Raw genomic sequence first — 17,500 nt, forward strand, 5'->3', positions numbered from 1 at the left:
AAATTGTGAGATATAAACTCAGAATTCCGGGACAGAAAGTCCAGATTGTGAGATATAAACTCAGAATTCCAGGACAAAGAATCCAAATTGTGAGATATAAACTCAGAATTCCAGGACAAAAAGTCCAGATTGTGAGATATAAACTCAGAATTCCAGGACAAAGAATCCAAATTGTGAGATATAAACTCAGAATTCCGGGACAAAAAGTCCAGATTGTGAGATATAAACTCAGAATTCCAGGACAAAGAATCCAAATTGTGAGATATAAACTCAGAATTCCGGGACAGAAAGTCCAGATTGTGAGATATAAACTCAGAATTCCAGGACAAAGAATCCAAATTGTGAGATATAAACTCAGAATTCCGGGACAAAAAGTCCAGATTGTGAGATATAAACTCAGAATTCCGGGACAGAAAGTCCAGATTGTGAGATATAAACTCAGAATTCCGGGACAAAAAGTCCAGATTGTGAGATATAAACTCAGAATTCCGGGACAGAAAGTCCAGATTGTGAGATATAAACTCAGAATTCCGGGACAGAAAGTCCAGATTGTGAGATATAAACTCAGAATTCCGGGACAAAAAGTCCAATTTGTTAGATATAAACTCAGAATTCCGGGACAAAAAGTCCAGATTGTGAGATATAAACTCAGAATTCCAGGACAAAGAATCCAAATTGTGAGATATAAACTCAGAATTCCGGGACAGAAAGTCCAGATTGTGAGATATAAACTCAGAATTCCGGGACAAAAAGTCCAAATTGTGAGATATAAACTCAGAATTCCGGGACAGAAAGTCCAGATTGTGAGATATAAACTCAGAATTCCGGGACAAAAAGTCCAGATTGTGAGATATAAACTCAGAATTCCGGGACAGAAAGTCCAGATTGTGAGATATAAACTCAGAATTCCGGGACAAAAAGTCCAATTTGTTAGATATAAACTCAGAATTCCGGGACAAAAAGTCCAGATTGTGAGATATAAACTCAGAATTCCGGGACAGAAAGTCCAGATTGTGAGATATAAACTCAGAATTCCGGGACAGAAAGTCCAGATTGTGAGATATAAACTCAGAATTCCGGGACAGAAAGTCCAGATTGTGAGATATAAACTCAGAATTCCGGGACAAAAAGTCCAGATTGTGAGATATGAACTCAGAATTCCAGGACAAAAAGTCCAGATTGTGAGATATGAACTCAGAATTCCGGGACAAAAAGTCCAGATTGTGAGATATGAACTCAGAATTCCAGGACAAAAAGTCCAGATTGTGAGATATAAACTCAGAATTCCAGGACAAAAAGTCCAGATTGTGAGATATGAACTCAGAATTCCAGGACAAAAAGTCCAGATTGTGAGATATGAACTCAGAATTCCAGGACAAAAAGTCTTAAGCTGTCTTTCAAATAAAAAGGTCCATGGCATGTCATTATTCCTCTCCCTCACGAGGATGAGCTGTTGTTCTGGTTCTCCACAGGGATACTCCACTCTCCCGGGTTACGGCAGAGACAGCGCTCGCCCGGTCACAGTGTGGAAGGGAAACTCCATGATGACCATCGCGGTCCGAGATCCTCAGATCAGCGGGAAAGACAGTGGGAAAGGAGACAGTGACGTCAATGACAGTGATTCTGACATCAGTGAAGGACTCAAGAAGGACTACACCTCCTATAAAGGTGAGGACTCATCTGACACACACATGCATGCTCTTATTTAAAAAATAAACACACACACATACAAATATACAGTATATACACTCAAACCAAAACTTACTCAGACACCTTCAACATTTCTCACATTATCACAGTTTATTCGCTATAGTTTAGAAAATGGTGATAAAATCTGAGCAGAACTCAGTTGATATTTGACTGGTTTTGTCCGTCCTTCTGTTAGACTGTCTCACACATGAATTATGTTGAATATCTGTCAGCTGTTAAATTTAACTACACAATTAGATAATACCAGTTTAGCTCAACCAATCACCAAGCAATGCTTCATTGTGTTCAGTCTGTGTGTAAAAAGAGCATTAGCAATTAAAGAAGAAACACACTTCAGCAAAACATGATCAGCTCAAAGTGTCCCAATTATTTCTGGTCCCTAATGTTTATAGATGTCACTGGTAGTCTCTGTATGAAGAATATTTGGGTATAATATGTCACAGTTCACCATATTTTGCTCTCCTCACTTACAGAAATGAACTATAGTGTCCTGATCACACTAGTGGAACAATATCAAACATTATATCTGGAGTCTGAATAATCTCTGGTGTGACTGTATCTATAGAAGGCACTTATCTTGTACAGGATCATGATGAGTTGACGAGGTGTCGTGTGGATTAGTCAGGCAAACCTTGAGTCGGCTTGCAGTTACAGTACAGAGATGCTCAGATTAACGAGACGTTGATTAGATCGGTTCATGTCAAGGTCAGTTTGTTTCTAGTGCAACCTTGTTAAACTCTGGGAAACCGATAGAGCTGAAGAGTGTGTGTTAATGCTGCGTCACACACACCGGAGCGGACGGAGACTCTGATGGCACAGGTGTATGGAAGCTTATTTCTGCCCCTCAATAACAATAAATAAATACGGTAATTGCACATTTTTATCTCATAATTCTGACCTTTTTTTCTCAGAATACACATTTGCATCTCGCAACTCAGTTTGCAGTTCGCAGACACTTTTACAGAGTCTGAATTTGCATCTCACAAATTTGACATTTTTCACAGAATTAAGTTTAAGTCTTGAAATTTAGATTTTTTTTGTCTGAATTCTGTTTTGATCTTGCAATTTTGACATTTTTATCGGAATTCTGAGTTTACGTTTCGTAGTTCAACTTGGACGCCACCTGACGACATCTTCTCCTGGCCCAAAGACAAAATAAAATATTTTAGTACAAAATAAATAAATAATTATCTTCTGTCAAAATAACATTTTGGCCTCAGATGTCACACACACCCTTACAAATACACATATTTCACTGCCCAGTGAACACTAGTGAGATCAGTTCATAACACTGTAACAAAAACCTCTTATAACAATGAGCTTTAGGAAAAATTAATTTTCATTACACTACCGTAAAATGATCTTACAGCAGATGAAAAGCACTACAGAAGAATAGTTCAAACACCAAAGATGAACTCACATTATGCAACACAATACAGTAAACTATCAATTACAGTACAGTAAATAAATGTACTGTACAAATTACATTGCAGTTTCTTAAAGTCTTCATAAAGTAAAAATTCTGAGATATAATCTCAGAATTCCAGGACAAAAAGTTAAAGTTCTGAGATATAAACTCGGAATTCCGGGACAAAAAGTAAAAATTCTGAGATAAAAACTCAGAATTCCGGGACAAAAAGTAAAAATTCTGAGATATAAACTCAGAATTCCAGGACAAAAAGTCCAAATTGTGAGATATAAAATCATATTTCTGGGAAAAGGTCCAAATTGTGAGAATTGTATCAATTCCATTTTTGTGGAAGCTCAATAAATAAAATGAGTAATTAAAAAGTACATATTGTTAACATCTCACAATTCTGACTTTCTTCCCGTAATCCTGAGGATATATCTTATATAATATACAATATAATAATATTAAATATTTAAAAAAAAATTTTTTTTTTTTTATTCTGTGGCACAAACGAGATTCCATACGGTTCAGCCTGAACTAAAACTGGCTCTATTGTCTTCTGTAGAGCTGCTTCTGAATGTGCCTCATAACTGATGTTTGCATCATTGATTCTGTTATTCTCCTGTTCATCCCTGTAAAGTTTGACTAAATGTGTAGTAATCAGTGCCGAACGGTGTTTTCCCAGGTCTGTGGGCCTGTACCAGTGAATGCAGGATCCTGGGCCACTCGGACCGGTGCTGGAGCCCGTCGGTCAGCAGAACCAGCGGGAACATTAGACACCTCTCGACCTTCACGAGGACCCGGAGCTCGGACACACACACGCCCAGGAGCTCGGACACACACACGCCCAGGAGCTCGGACACACACACGCCCAGGAGCGTGGCCTTACACAGCCTCACAGAAGACCAGCAGAGTCAGTGCGATTACATACACATCTGCTCTCCACAGTCTCAGAGACAGAGACGAGACACTGAGGACACACACCTGTTCACACACACACACTCCACCAAACCCATCACACACACAGATTCACAGTCTCAGAGGAGACGAGACACTGAGGACACACACACACACTCCACCAAACCCATCAACACACAAAGTCCCGCCAGATTCACAGACTCAGTCTGAGACAGAACCTCATCCTCATGACCAAAAGTCCAAATTCTGAGTTATAAACTCATAATTCCAGGCAAAAAAGTCCAGATTGTGAGATATAAACTCAGAATTCCGGGACAAAAAGTAAAAATTCTCAGATATAAACTCAGAATTCCAGGACAAAAAGTAAAAATTCTCAGATATAAACTCAGAATTCCAGGACAAAACGTAAATATTCTCAGATATAAACTCAGAATTCCAGGACAAAAAGAAAAAATTCCGAGATATAAACGTATAATTCCGGGACAAAAAGTAAAAATTCTGAGATATATAAACTCAGAATTCCAGGACAAAAAGTAAAAATTCTGAGATATAAACTCAAAATTCCGGGACAAAAAGTCAAAACTCTGAGATATAAACTCAGAATTCCAGGACAAAAAGTAAAAATTCCGAGATATAAACTCGGAATTCCGGGACAAAAAGTAAAAATTCTCAGATATAAACTCAGAATTCTGGGACAAAAAGTATAAATTCCGAGATATAAACTTATAATTCCAGGACAAAAAGTAAAAATTCTGAGATATAAACTCAGAATTCCAGGACAAAAAGTAAAAATTCCGAGATATAAACTCGGAATTCTGGGACAAAAAGTATAAATTCCGAGATATAAACTTATAATTCCAGGACAAAAAGTAAAAATTCCAAGATATAAACTCGGAATTCCGGGACAAAAAGTAAAAATTCTCAGATATAAACTCAGAATTCTGGGACAAAAAGTATAAATTCCGAGATATAAACTTATAATTCCAGGACAAAAAGTAAAAATTCTGAGATATAAACTCACAATTCCGGGACAAAAAGTAAAAATTCTGAGATATAAACTCAGAATTCCAGGACAAAAAGTAAAAATTCTGAGATATAAACTCACAATTCCGGGACAAAAAGTAAAAATTCTGAGATATAAACTCAGAATTCCAGGACAAAAAGTAAAAATTCCAAGATATAAACTCAGAATTCCAGGACAAAAAGTAAAAATTACGAGATATAAACTCACAATTCCGGGACAAAAAGTCAAAATTCTGAGATATAAACTCAGAATTCCGGAACAAAAAGTAAAAATTCCGAGATATAAACTCAGAATTCCGGGACAAAAAGTAAAAATTCTGAGATATAAACAGAATTTTGGGACAAAAAGTAAAAATTTGGAGATATAAACTCAAAGTCCAAATTGCTGTACATACTACATACTTTATCTTTGACTGCATTGATGTTTTGTACATAAAAATATATATATTTTTAACAATATTACCTGTTTTTTCTCATGGCATGTTTTGGATGATTATAATGTGATTGTGTTCGTCACTTTGGTCGCACTGTAACACATGAAATGTCATTTTTTTTAAACTGCAAATGTTAGCACTTTTATAACATTTACTTACACCAGTTGTTTCTTTCTAAGATATAAAAAAACATGATGAATAAAATAAGTTATGATCAAATCTATAGTGTTTTGTATCTTTGATGAAACCAGTGAAAATATTTATGATCTTATAAACCTTTTGATCTGAACTATTTAATTTGCACAATTGCTTCAATGAAGTTCTTCCTCATTGTTTTCCAGCACAAATAACTAAACATTCTTAAATCAAGATATATTTACTGGAGAAGAACAATGACTGAAGATATTAAGTTGATTCAAATAAAGAGTTTTTGCTTAAAACAAGAACAAATATCAGCCAATGGAGTCTGAAAAATAAGTTTTTTTGACAAAAATGCTGAGGAAGAATATAATTTTTTGCATAGAATGCACACAATTCAGTTTTGTCATACATTTTCAAATGGCATTATATTAAAAAAGTTAAACTTTGCCAGATGAAGTGAAGTTCATGTTTCTCCTGATGAATGTCCAGAATGAGCTGAAATCCAGACAAAGCTCAAATATAAGAGATTTCATTTGTGTCATGTTTCCATCATTTCTGTTTATTGATATGATATGATACTTTATTATCAGACTGAAATTTTCAGACTTCAGTATTTATGTGTACAACAATCAACATCAACATCGACATACACTTCATCCACATGAAACAACTGAAACTCACACATCATTATTCTAACATATGAATTAGTCATGAGAATGACTTCTGATGGCGAGTGCACATACAGGTGAAACTCTAAAAAAAAACTTTAAAAAATTTGAATATCGTGCAAAAGTTATAATTTTGATGATTATGGCTTACAGCTTATGAAAACCCCAAATTCTAAATCTGAGAAAATTTGAATATTACATGAAATCAGTCAAAAAAAGAATTTTAAATACAGAAATGTTGTCCTTCTGAAAAGTCTAATCATGCATATGTATATAGTTATATATACTAAATATATTAGGTTCACCTTTTAATTTGAATTACTGAAATACATGAACTTTTGCACGATATTCTAATTTTCCGAGTTTCACCTGTAAATGAGCTCAGATCTAACCCTAGTGAAACTGAGGAATATTATTAGCCTTTGCTGAGTTGAAATAAAAAATGTCCTTTTAAAAGCCTCCCATGATTTTACAGTGAATTCAAGATAAACGGATGGAAATAAAGAAGCTGTGTGTGACCATGAACACATCTTCACCGAGGACTATTTGTTCTTATTGATGTGCAGCAAATTGTTCTGTGTTTGGGTTTAATTTGCATATAGTCATAAGGGGAATTCTGTAACACTGCTATATTTCAAGTATACATTTTTAACATTCTGCATTAATCAGTTTACTATATTTCTAACATGCACAATAGTCATGGGAATGAGCGGATGTGATCTGCACATAAATGAGATCAGATCTAACTGGTAAATCTGGAGCACATTCCTTAACTTTGTTGAAAGCGTCTCATGGATTTACAGTAAAACTAATAGAGTGAATTCTGGCCTCATTTTGCCCGTCAATTTACATGAGTTCATTTCAGACGCGCATGAATGGCCTAAACCGTGCGTCTCAGTCCAATGTTTTCTCAAGCCACAGGACGTCCCTGGAGAGGAATTCCAGTCTTGAGTTTCTCCGGGATCTTGTTTATTTTCCCTGAATTTTTCTTCTCTCTCACCTAGATGATAGAAACTCGAGAGAAGCTGCAGAAAGTCACAAAGCTTTGCTTTCAGTAGACGCCAGAACGCCATGGAGGAAACACCAGGAAAAGCTCCCGTTGAGGTAAACGGCGTTCCCTTTATCTTTATGGCATTTCTTCACATTATAACTCTATTATACTTCATGTTTGTGTATATGTGTGTATATCAGGCTTACAGTGACGTGATCCTGAAGCCTGGAGGGTTCACGCGTCTCAGGAGGACGCTGGTCTTCGTCTTCATCGCAGGAGCCGCTCTTCTGCTGTTCGGAGGCGTTGGAGCGTTCTACCTGTGGAAAGTCACGGAAAAAGAAGTAGGTAGAAAATCATAAGCAGTCTAAAGTATTTCAGCTTAAAATAAGTGCAACCGTTGTGCAATACTGTATAATGCACAGAAATACCACTTTTGCGAGTGTCTAATTCTGCACTATACAAAAATTGAAGTTTGAAGGCAAATCAAAGCAGAACCCGATGAAGTAAACCATGGGCAGAATTTGTTCTGCTGTGTGACCATGAACACATCTTTACCGTGGACTATTTGTTCTTCATGATGTGCAGCAAATTGTTCTGTGTTTTGGGTTTAATCTGCATGCGGTCGAGTGGGGAATTCTGCAACCCTGCTGTATGTTAATATTCCCAGCGTTCTCCAGAACGGCATCCTGATGCAAAAGTGCAGACGTGTCGATGTTTGAAGCACACGTGCAGTGAGTTTCAGCCTGAAGTGGAAATATTTAAATGCAGTTTGTCTCAGGAAAGTGTCGGGAATGATCAATAGAGGGCATTGATTTCAGGCACCTCTGGAATCTGGCAAACAGAGAGGTGTGTGTGTGCTGGGTTATAATCACGCAGTGTGAGCAGTGCAAACACACCAGCGGCCGAGAAACACACACGGCCAGTCAGGCGACCAGCAAAACACATAATGCAGGAATATTACCTTTTATACGGATGAAAGCAGTGGTTCTCTAAAACTGTTTAAAGGACAAAAGAAAGCATGTCACACAATAAATGCATTATTATAGCTAATATTATATATTCAGCTGTTTAATTTGATATATTTAGCCAATAATACACACAATTTGGAAGCATTTCCTTTTCCCTTTGACAACTACTCAGTTAATAATGTTGGGTTAAAAATAACCCAACGAGTAATGGGGGGGGGGATAGCAGCTTTGGGTTGAAAGCCAGTTGGGTTAAAAGTAACCCAACAGTTAAGTTAACTATTTATTTTTCATGCATGACATTATTTTAATCGATAAAATACACTTTGTTTTCAAATACAGATTGTTTATTTGTATAAAACAATAAATATGTCTCAACAAATATATTTTTTAATTAAAAAAGAAATATTGGGGAGTCTATGTAAATAAAACTCATAAATTCAAAATACGCAAGTGTACATACAACATACATATTTAACCCAACAGCTGGGTTATTACTAGAAATTACCCAACATTTTTGGAAAATAACCCAACACAGTGACCCAGTATGTGTAACCCAGCAGTGTTTTACTGTGGAGATGTGTGAGTTTAGTCTGATGGTGTCCACAGGCGATCAGCGCTCACTACAGCAGGAACATCGATATAGAGATGACCGAAGATTACGCTGATGCTGGAGAAGCCAAAACTGTGGAAGTTCGAGACTTTAAAGCTGTGAGTAGCGGATGATAAACCTGTTCATCGTATCCCAGAGCTATCCTCCAAATGACAGCATTATTCCGGCCTCATTCACAGGGCATTACAGCGGTCAAGTTTCCTGGAAAAGAGAAGTGTTACATCAAATCCCAAGTCAGATCTGAACTTTCTGAGGTGAGAACTGCCATTATCACCATTATGTGCAGGATCATTCATTAACTGTAAAAGCCATCCGTTGCTCTGCATATTTACTGGCTATTTTGACAGTATCAAGTGTAGTTCACTTTGATGAAATATGAATGAAATTGATGTCTAAAAATAGTCCTGCAGAAATGAATCTACATGTTCATCATGTTTCATAAATCAAAAGCTACATGAATAAATAAGATACCTGATTAAATAAGGATAAAACTTTTATCGAGCTAAATGAAAGGTAATTATCTGTGGTTAATTATTCATTGGTTGAGCAAATGCTTTAAGCAGGATCACACAAGGGACGATAACTATAACGATAACTATTAGCGTCCACACCAACACAACAATATAGTTCTGTTTATTCTGAGACAGGGTTAGCTGCAGGTCGGAGTAATGGGCGTAAACAATGCCCTAACCCCGCCCACACCCTGACAGGCAGCTTTCACAACCAATTGCAAAGACCTTTTAGACCTTTCAGACACGCCCACTAACATTCAACAGGCCCCCTACCTTTCAGACACGCCCACTAACTATTGACACACCCCTACCTTTCAGACACACCCACTAACTATTGACACGCCCCTACCTTTCAGAGACGCCCACTAACTAATGACACGCCCCTACCTTTCAGACACGCCCACTAACTTTCGACATGCCCACTACCTTTCAGGCACGCCCACTAACTTTTGACACGCCCACTATCTTTCAGGCACACCCACTAACTAATGACACGCCCCTACCTTTCAGACACGCCCACTAACTAATGACACGCCCTACCTTTCAGACACGCCCACTAACTATTGACACGCCCCTACCTTTCAGACACGCCCACTAACTGTCGACATGCCCACTAGCTTTCAGGCACGCCCACTAACTTTCGACACGCCCCCTACCTTTCAGACACGCCCACTAACTAATGACATACCCCTACCTTTCAGACACGCCTACTAACTATTGACATGCCCCTAACTTTCAGGCACGCCCCCTACCTTTCAGACACGCCCACTAACTAATGACACGCCCCTACCTTTCAGACACGCCAACTAACTATTGACATGCCCCTAACTTTCAGGCACGCCCACTAACTTTCGACACGCCCACTATCTTTCAGGCACACCCACTAACTTTCAACACGCCCCCAACATTTCAGGCACGCCCACTACCTTTAGACACACCCACTAACTTTCGACACGCCCACTATCTTTCAGGCACGCCCACTAACTTTCAAGATGCCCCCTACATTTCAGGTACGACCACTAACTTTTGACACGCCCCCTACATTTAAGGCACGCCCACTACCTTTTGACACGCCCACTACATTTCAGCCCGCCCCCTACTTTTCAGGCACACCCACTACCTTTTGACATGCCCACTACTTTTCAGCCCGCCCCCTACTTTTCAGGCACGCCCACTAACTTTTGACACGCCCACTACATTTCAGCCCGCCCCCTACTTTTCAGGCACGCCCACTACCTTTTGACACGCCCACTACATTTCAGCCCGCACCCTAATTTTCAGGCACACCCACTACCTTTTGACATGCCCACTACCTTTCAGCATGCCCCCTACTTTTCAGGCACGCCCACTAACTTTTGACACGCCCACTACATTTCAGCCCGCCCCCTACTTTTCAGGCACACCCACTACCTTTTGACATGCCCACTACCTTTCAGCATGCCCCCTACTTTTCAGGCACGCCCACTAACTTTTGACACGCCCACTACATTTCAGCCCGCCCCCTACTTTTCAGGCACGCCCACTACCTTTTGACACGCCCACTACATTTCAGCCCGCCCCCTACTTTTCAGGCACACCCACTACCTTTTGACATGCCCACTACATTTCAGCCCGCCCCCTACTTTTCAGGCACACCCACTACCTTTTGACATGCCCACTACCTTTCAGCCCGCCCCCTACTTTTCAGGCACGCCCACTAACTTTTGACATGCCCACTACCTTTCAGCATGCCCCCTACTTTTCAGGCACGCCCACTAACTTTTGACACGCCCACTACATTTCAGCCCGCCCCCTACTTTTCAGGCACACCCACTACCTTTTGACATGCCCACTACCTTTCAGCCCGCCCCCTACTTTTCAGGCACGCCCACTAACTTTTGACACGCCCACTACATTTCAGCCCGCCCCCTACTTTTCAGGCACGCCCACTACCTTTTGACACGCCCACTACATTTCAGCCCGCCCCCTACTTTTCAGGCACACCCACTACCTTTTGACATGCCCACTACCTTTCAGCATGCCCCCTACTTTTCAGGCACGCCCACTAACTTTTGACACGCCCACTACCTTTCAGCATGCCCCCTACTTTTCAGGCACGCCCACTAACTTTTGACACGCCCACTACCTTTCAACACACCCCCTACATCTCAGGCACGCCCACCACCTTTCCGGCTCAAGCAGGATGGATTGCAAACACAAATTTATATAATGTATACATATATACCTTTAAGCCAGGAAGAGGCAGAAGTTCTAGTATTCAGTGTTCAATCATCAGTTATGTTTTAATTTCCAATAGGAGGAAGACAATGTTGCAGTGAAATCTGACGTGGCGTCTCTGGTTTGGATTGCGTCTGATGAGCCGCTGAAGGACAGCAGTTTTCTGAGCCCTGAAATACTGAGATTCTGTGGAGATCTTCCCATTTACTGGCATCATCCTGCAAACTCCAGAGGTACTGCATATTTCTACTAAATAAACCTGCAACACATGAAGAGCAATGACAAATGTCAAGGTTATTCTATGATTAAAGCATTCATCTTTATATTGTACTCGGTGACCGTGGCATTTGTGCATGATGTCATTACCATCCACAGCTTAGACACGTCTCTCTCCTAAATGCTGCTTATCTTTATTCTCGGTCTGGGTTTCTGAAGCACTGAGGAAGAGGAGAAGTGTGACGCGAGTGAGACGACAGAATACAGGAGGATCAAACCGGCAACAAACGAGACGTCGAAACTCCACAAGTTCAGTCAGAGAGGACGAACGGCCCGAGTATAACCCGGAGAACCCTTATCACGTGAGCAGTGCCGATATTATTAATCATTTCAACATTCATAATAATCATAAATGTTTCTTGATCATCAAATCCTCATATGATAATGATTTGTGAAGGATCATGTGACACTGAAGACTGCAGTAATGATGCTGAAAATTCAGCTTTGATCACAGGAATAAATTACACTTTACTATATATTCACATAGAAAACAGTTATTTTACATTGTAATAATATTTTTTTTTAAATGACTATTCTCGATCACATAAATGCAGCTTTGATCGCGGGGATAAATTACAATTTACTTTATATTCACATAGAAAACATCTGTTTTACATTGTAATAATATTTCACAATTTTTACTATATTTTTGATCAAATAAATGCAGCCCAGGTGAGCAGAAGAGACTCTTTCAGAAACATTAAAAAAGTCGTACCGACCCCAGACTTGAAAGATGGCGTACCGTGTGTACAGTAGGTCCGTATTAACAGAGCTGCAACACAAGACGAACACATCAGTCTTAGAAGGAAGCACTATGTTTTTAAATTCTTTTACACTGCGAGTGAATCAGAACTGGTGCCTGGCTCACATCGATGTCCTCTCCTCTCCAGCAGAATCAGGAGGGTTCTGAAGGCCACATGGTGTTCGACCCCATGCTGGACCACCGTGGGATCTGCTGTACCGAATGCCACCGCAGCCACACACACTGCCAGCGTGTGTGTGAGCCACACGGAGGCTATATGGCGTGGCCCTATAACTACCACGGGTGCCGGCCGGTGTGCCGGGTCATCATGCCCTGCCGGTGGTGGGCCGCTCGCGTCATGGGCCTCGTGTGATCCGAACCCTCCAGACGAGCTCTGACCAGACGGCTTCAACAGGAGGAACCCAGACAGCAACACACTGCAACAACAATACAGCTTCTGACTCAGTATTTTAGTCTTGTTTCCAGTCCAAATATCTACAAAATCTTAAATCAAGATGCATTTACTAGAGAATGCCATTAGACATTATGTCTAGTTTTCTGGGGCGGAAAATCTTAATGAAGTGAGTTTTTGCTTAAAACAAGCTAAACGATCTGCCAATGCGGGAAGAAAAATAATCCTGTTTTCCATTTGAATTAGGATTATTTTTCTGACCGCATTGGCCGATAATTGTGCTTGTTTTCAGCAAAAACTCACTTCATTTAGACCCCCCCCCCAGACATAATGTCTAATGGCATTTTACTACTTTAGTAAATCCATCTTGATTTAAGAATTGGTAGTTATTTGGACTGGAAACAAGACAAAAATACTGAGTAAGAAAAGCCTGTTATGCAGTGTATCCGTCATCTCACCGCCTGTGTTAGCTACAGACCCGATGTACTCCGGCTGTGAGAAACACACTTCTAGACAAAATAACCTTGAATTTGGTTTCATGTCGTTTTTGCCAGAATATCTTGTGAGATGTTTGATATTCCACCATGTAAGCGAAGTAAACAGTGATTACAAGGTGTTTGGTTTCATTTCTTCACTCATTTCTTTATGTAACTGATGACTAGTGCATTCTTGGGATGGTTTAGACGTCTATAAAAGCCCAAATGTTGCCCTGTTTTAGCCTAGACGGAGTCTGGACGCCATCAGACGTCTTTTAAACACAGAACTGCTTGCTGGGAAGCGACTCAAAGCTCCAATGTAACCAACAAATGTCAGACTTCGATGTGTTTTGATATACCAATAAACATATAACTATAGCACTCGTTGAGAATACGCAGTTTTGAATCAGACGATGTGCTTGAATGATGCACACTTCACAAGAAACCCTTGAGCCTTTCTGGGTCACGTTTACTAATGCAGTTTTAGATCTGTCAACATTAGTTAATGCACTATGAACTATAATGAACATATGTATTAAAGGTGAGATCATGAAAGTCTGAGTTTCTCCGTGTGTAACTGCTGTACTGGGTCTACGGCGCTTCGACCAACCCTGAAAACATGATCAGACAAGCTGTAATAAATGAGCTGAGATTTCACACACACATTCTGGGACACCAAAGATGTATATTACATCTGGTGAAAAGGGGCATAATATGTCACTTTTAATTTACATTAGAAAGATTAATAAATGCGGTGAAAGCACTGTTAGCTCATGCATTAGCTAACGTTAGCCGCATGTGAAGTGAGGGGTGTTGTATTATCCAGCGAGTGCTTTGAGTTTAGAGTTTCAAAACACTCATTAATTTTGCAGTTATGTTTGGTAATGCAAGAGGGACCGAAATTAAATCTTCAGCTTTACATGAACAACGACATGAAAATGAATATCTGCACTGCATTTCTAAAATGCGAACTGTAAAATCCGCTTCTAGCCTCCGGGCGACGAACAAGTTCTGCGTCGCATGAAACTATCGTCTGGAGTTTAAGGGATGCAGCCTAATTTACTAAATCCTCTGCGTAGGCATTAATAACTCATTAAGATTAGGCCTGGTTTGCTATGAAAGAAATAAGATAACACGACAGTATAATCGTTTAGCTAATCCAGGAATTAACCCACTGAGATATTAATAGTGTAAGATGTAATAAGAGAAACACCTTCTGAACTCTATAAGTGTGTTGGTGTATGAAATGAAAAGCACATCCATTTCTCTGAAACATGTGAGCTTCAAACGGCTGGAAATCTTTTCATTTAAATATGCACGTAAAAAATGGGTGATTCGGACACATAAAACAAATTTATGATTTGCAATATTTCACTCCATAACTAAACACATGTGGTGTACAGATTCTCATTCATCGCTCAATGCTGATATTAATCTGTGATGAACATGTACTTTCCTTCTCATGAACCCCAGAGAAATCTCTCTCGTCATCTTAAACTAACATGAGTTCTGTGCCACCGTTCCTGAAGAAGTCGTCTGAATAAAACATGATACTTCACATATAAAAACCACCTTCTCCACTTCAATAATTTGAAGGCTGTCTAGTCTCCGTCTTCATTTATTTATTTATTATTCATTATTTATTGTTTTTCCACAAACAGGCTCCCGAACTTCCGAACGCACGGAAGGGTTTGGATTTAATGATGTATAAAGAGTTTGTGCCGAGCGAGTGAACCCTCAGTTCGTGTTTCAGTCACACCAGTGCCGTCCCAGTGGGGAACATGAGCAGACCAGATGAACTCTGGCATGAAGTGTGTGAGAATGAGCACGTCAGAAGTGAACACACTCACAGCGCCGCCAGCGAACGCTCAGACGTTCAGCATAAGCTCAGAACGTGTTTTGTAGATATTCTGAGAAGTCATTGATTTTCTCCTTGTGACGAGTTCATGACCTCTCCAAAGTCAGAGCTGTTGACAAATGTGAGTTTTGCTCTGCTGACGCCTATCTAGTGCACGACATGACGCCTATCTAGTGCACGACAGCAGATATAACATATAGACCTACAGTATGTGTGATATAGAGCTGAATTAAACACAGCCTGGGTGAGCAGAAGAGACATCTTCCCGATCCTGCACTTGTGATTGGTAATGTCACGTCGAGGATGTTATTATCTCAGTATGGAGAGAATCTGCCCTGTTCCTGCGGTCAACAGTGATTCTGCGCCTCATAACTGATACGACAGCTCTCCGGAGGCTCTATAATATTAATACACACCCACGCCTGCCAGACACACTTACAGCAGCGAGACAAGCCTGACATATCCAGACCTCCTGATGATCCGGGGCATTAACGAGAGCCTCACACACACACACACACACACACACACACACACACACACACACACACGCTAACACTCTCTCACACACACACACACACACACACACACAACACACACACACACACACACACACACACACTCACTCACACACACACACACACACACACACACACACGCTAACACTCTCTCACACACACACACACACACACACACACACACACACACTCACACACGCACACTCACACTCACACACACACTTCTCCAACTCTGCACTTACACTGTTTCACTGTTGATGAAGATGAAGATGAAGGATGGGAAGATGAAGATGATGAAGATGATGAAGATGATGAAGATGAAGGATGGGAAGATGAAGATGATGAAGATGAAGGATGGGAAGATGAAGATGATGAAGATGAAGGATGGAAGATGAAGATGAAGATGATGAAGATGAAGATGAAGATGAAGGATGGGAAGATGAAGATGATGAAGATGAAGGATGGAAGATGAAGATGATGAAGATGAAGGATGGAAGATGAAGATGATGAAGATGAAGATGAAGGATGGGAAGATGAAGATGATGAAGATGAAGGATGGGAAGATGAAGATGATGAAGATGATGAAGATGAAGGATGGAAGATGAAGATGATGAAGATGAAGGATGGAAGATGAAGATGATGAAGATGAAGGATGGGAAGATGAAGATGATGAAGATGAAGGATGGGAAGATGAAGATGATGAAGATGAAGGATGGAAGATGAAGATGATGAAGATGAAGATGAAGGATGGGAAGATGAAGGTGATGAAGATGAAGGATGGAAGATGATGATGAAGATGAAGGATGGAAGATGAAGATGAAGATGAGGAAGATGAAGGATGGGAAGATGAAGATGATGAAGATGAAGGATGGAAGATGAAGATGATGAAGATGAAGATGAAGGATGGGAAGATGAAGATGACGAAGATGAAGGATGGAAGATGAAGATGAAGATGATGAAGATGAAGGATGGAAGATGAAGATGAAGATGAGGAAGATGAAGGATGGGAAGATGGATAATTCACTGTAAAAAAAAAAAAAATCGGTTACATTTACGGTAAAAAACGGCAGCTGTGGTTTCCAGAAATTTACCGTAAAAAATACGGTAGCAACATTTTAGGTTTTACAGACTTTACTTAAATTTACAGTAAGAAAACGTATTTCATTATCTGACATAATGTTAATTTACAGATCTATTGAAGTACTAATATCTGTTTTATAAAACACTGATAACCACCAATCACAGCGGAGATGAGAGTCACATGATCAACCAAAGCTCATCACAAACAGCTTTTCCACAAGAAAGTTAATATTAATAATATAGAAGCTGGACAGTGTCACTCACACACACACTAAACACCATCATTATAAAAATGAAATAAACATTAATTTAACAACATAAAATGTAACATAAAACTATAATGTTTTAGAAAAATTAGAAAAACGATCTAAAACACATCAATATGAGGTGTCACGAAGGGAATTGTGGGAATGTCAATTTACGTTTTTTCACTGTAAATGATACGACATGTTCTTTTTCACTTCCAAAAACTGTACATTTAATGGTGTTTTACTGTAAAATTACATTAAATTGAATTATATTCAAACTATATTCACCG

The 17,500-nt window shown here is 39.6% G+C and overlaps 2 protein-coding genes across 3 annotated transcripts in view; both read left to right on the top strand.

Annotated features, from left to right (window-relative positions):
• Positions 1 to 4,819, top strand: part of LOC311298903 (protocadherin 8) — a gene marked incomplete at its 5' end in the record, with an annotated part of 10,218 nt that extends 5,399 nt beyond the window's left edge. Inside the window, 2 exon segments of the mRNA XM_084422227.1 lie at positions 1,473 to 1,668; positions 3,807 to 4,819. Coding sequence (XP_084278353.1) covers positions 1,473 to 1,668; positions 3,807 to 4,249 — 639 coding nt within the window. The 3' untranslated portion in view covers positions 4,250 to 4,819.
• Positions 4,820 to 7,194: 2,375 nt separating this feature from the next.
• cnmd (chondromodulin) lies at positions 7,195 to 14,067 on the top strand. 2 transcript variants are annotated; one of them, XM_084420386.1, is made up of 7 exons: positions 7,195 to 7,409; positions 7,497 to 7,637; positions 8,871 to 8,972; positions 9,054 to 9,128; positions 11,683 to 11,836; positions 12,039 to 12,181; positions 12,773 to 14,067. In XM_084420386.1, the coding sequence occupies exons 1-7, from the start codon at positions 7,377 to 7,379 to the stop codon at positions 12,992 to 12,994; spliced, it is 870 nt and encodes a 289-aa protein (XP_084276512.1). In that variant the 5' UTR covers positions 7,195 to 7,376; the 3' UTR covers positions 12,995 to 14,067. The 2 variants fall into 2 exon arrangements, with proteins under 2 accessions (XP_084276512.1, XP_084276511.1); XM_084420385.1 differs by having other exon boundaries at positions 7,298 to 7,409; positions 12,770 to 14,067.
• The last annotated feature ends 3,433 nt before the right edge of the window (positions 14,068 to 17,500 follow it).

This window comes from Rutilus rutilus, assembly GCF_951802725.1.
Source record: "Rutilus rutilus genome assembly, chromosome: 10".
Taxonomy (NCBI): Eukaryota; Metazoa; Chordata; class Actinopteri; order Cypriniformes; family Leuciscidae; genus Rutilus; species Rutilus rutilus.

Coding starts and splice junctions, on each gene's coding strand:
- cnmd (XM_084420385.1), top strand. CDS start 7,377: ATGGAGGAAACACCAGGAAAAGCTCCCGTTGAG. Junction 7,638..8,870: donor GGAAAGTCACGGAAAAAGAA/GTAGGTAGAAAA, acceptor TGGTGTCCACAG/GCGATCAGCGCTCACTACAG. Junction 11,837..12,038: donor TCATCCTGCAAACTCCAGAG/GTACTGCATATT, acceptor GGGTTTCTGAAG/CACTGAGGAAGAGGAGAAGT.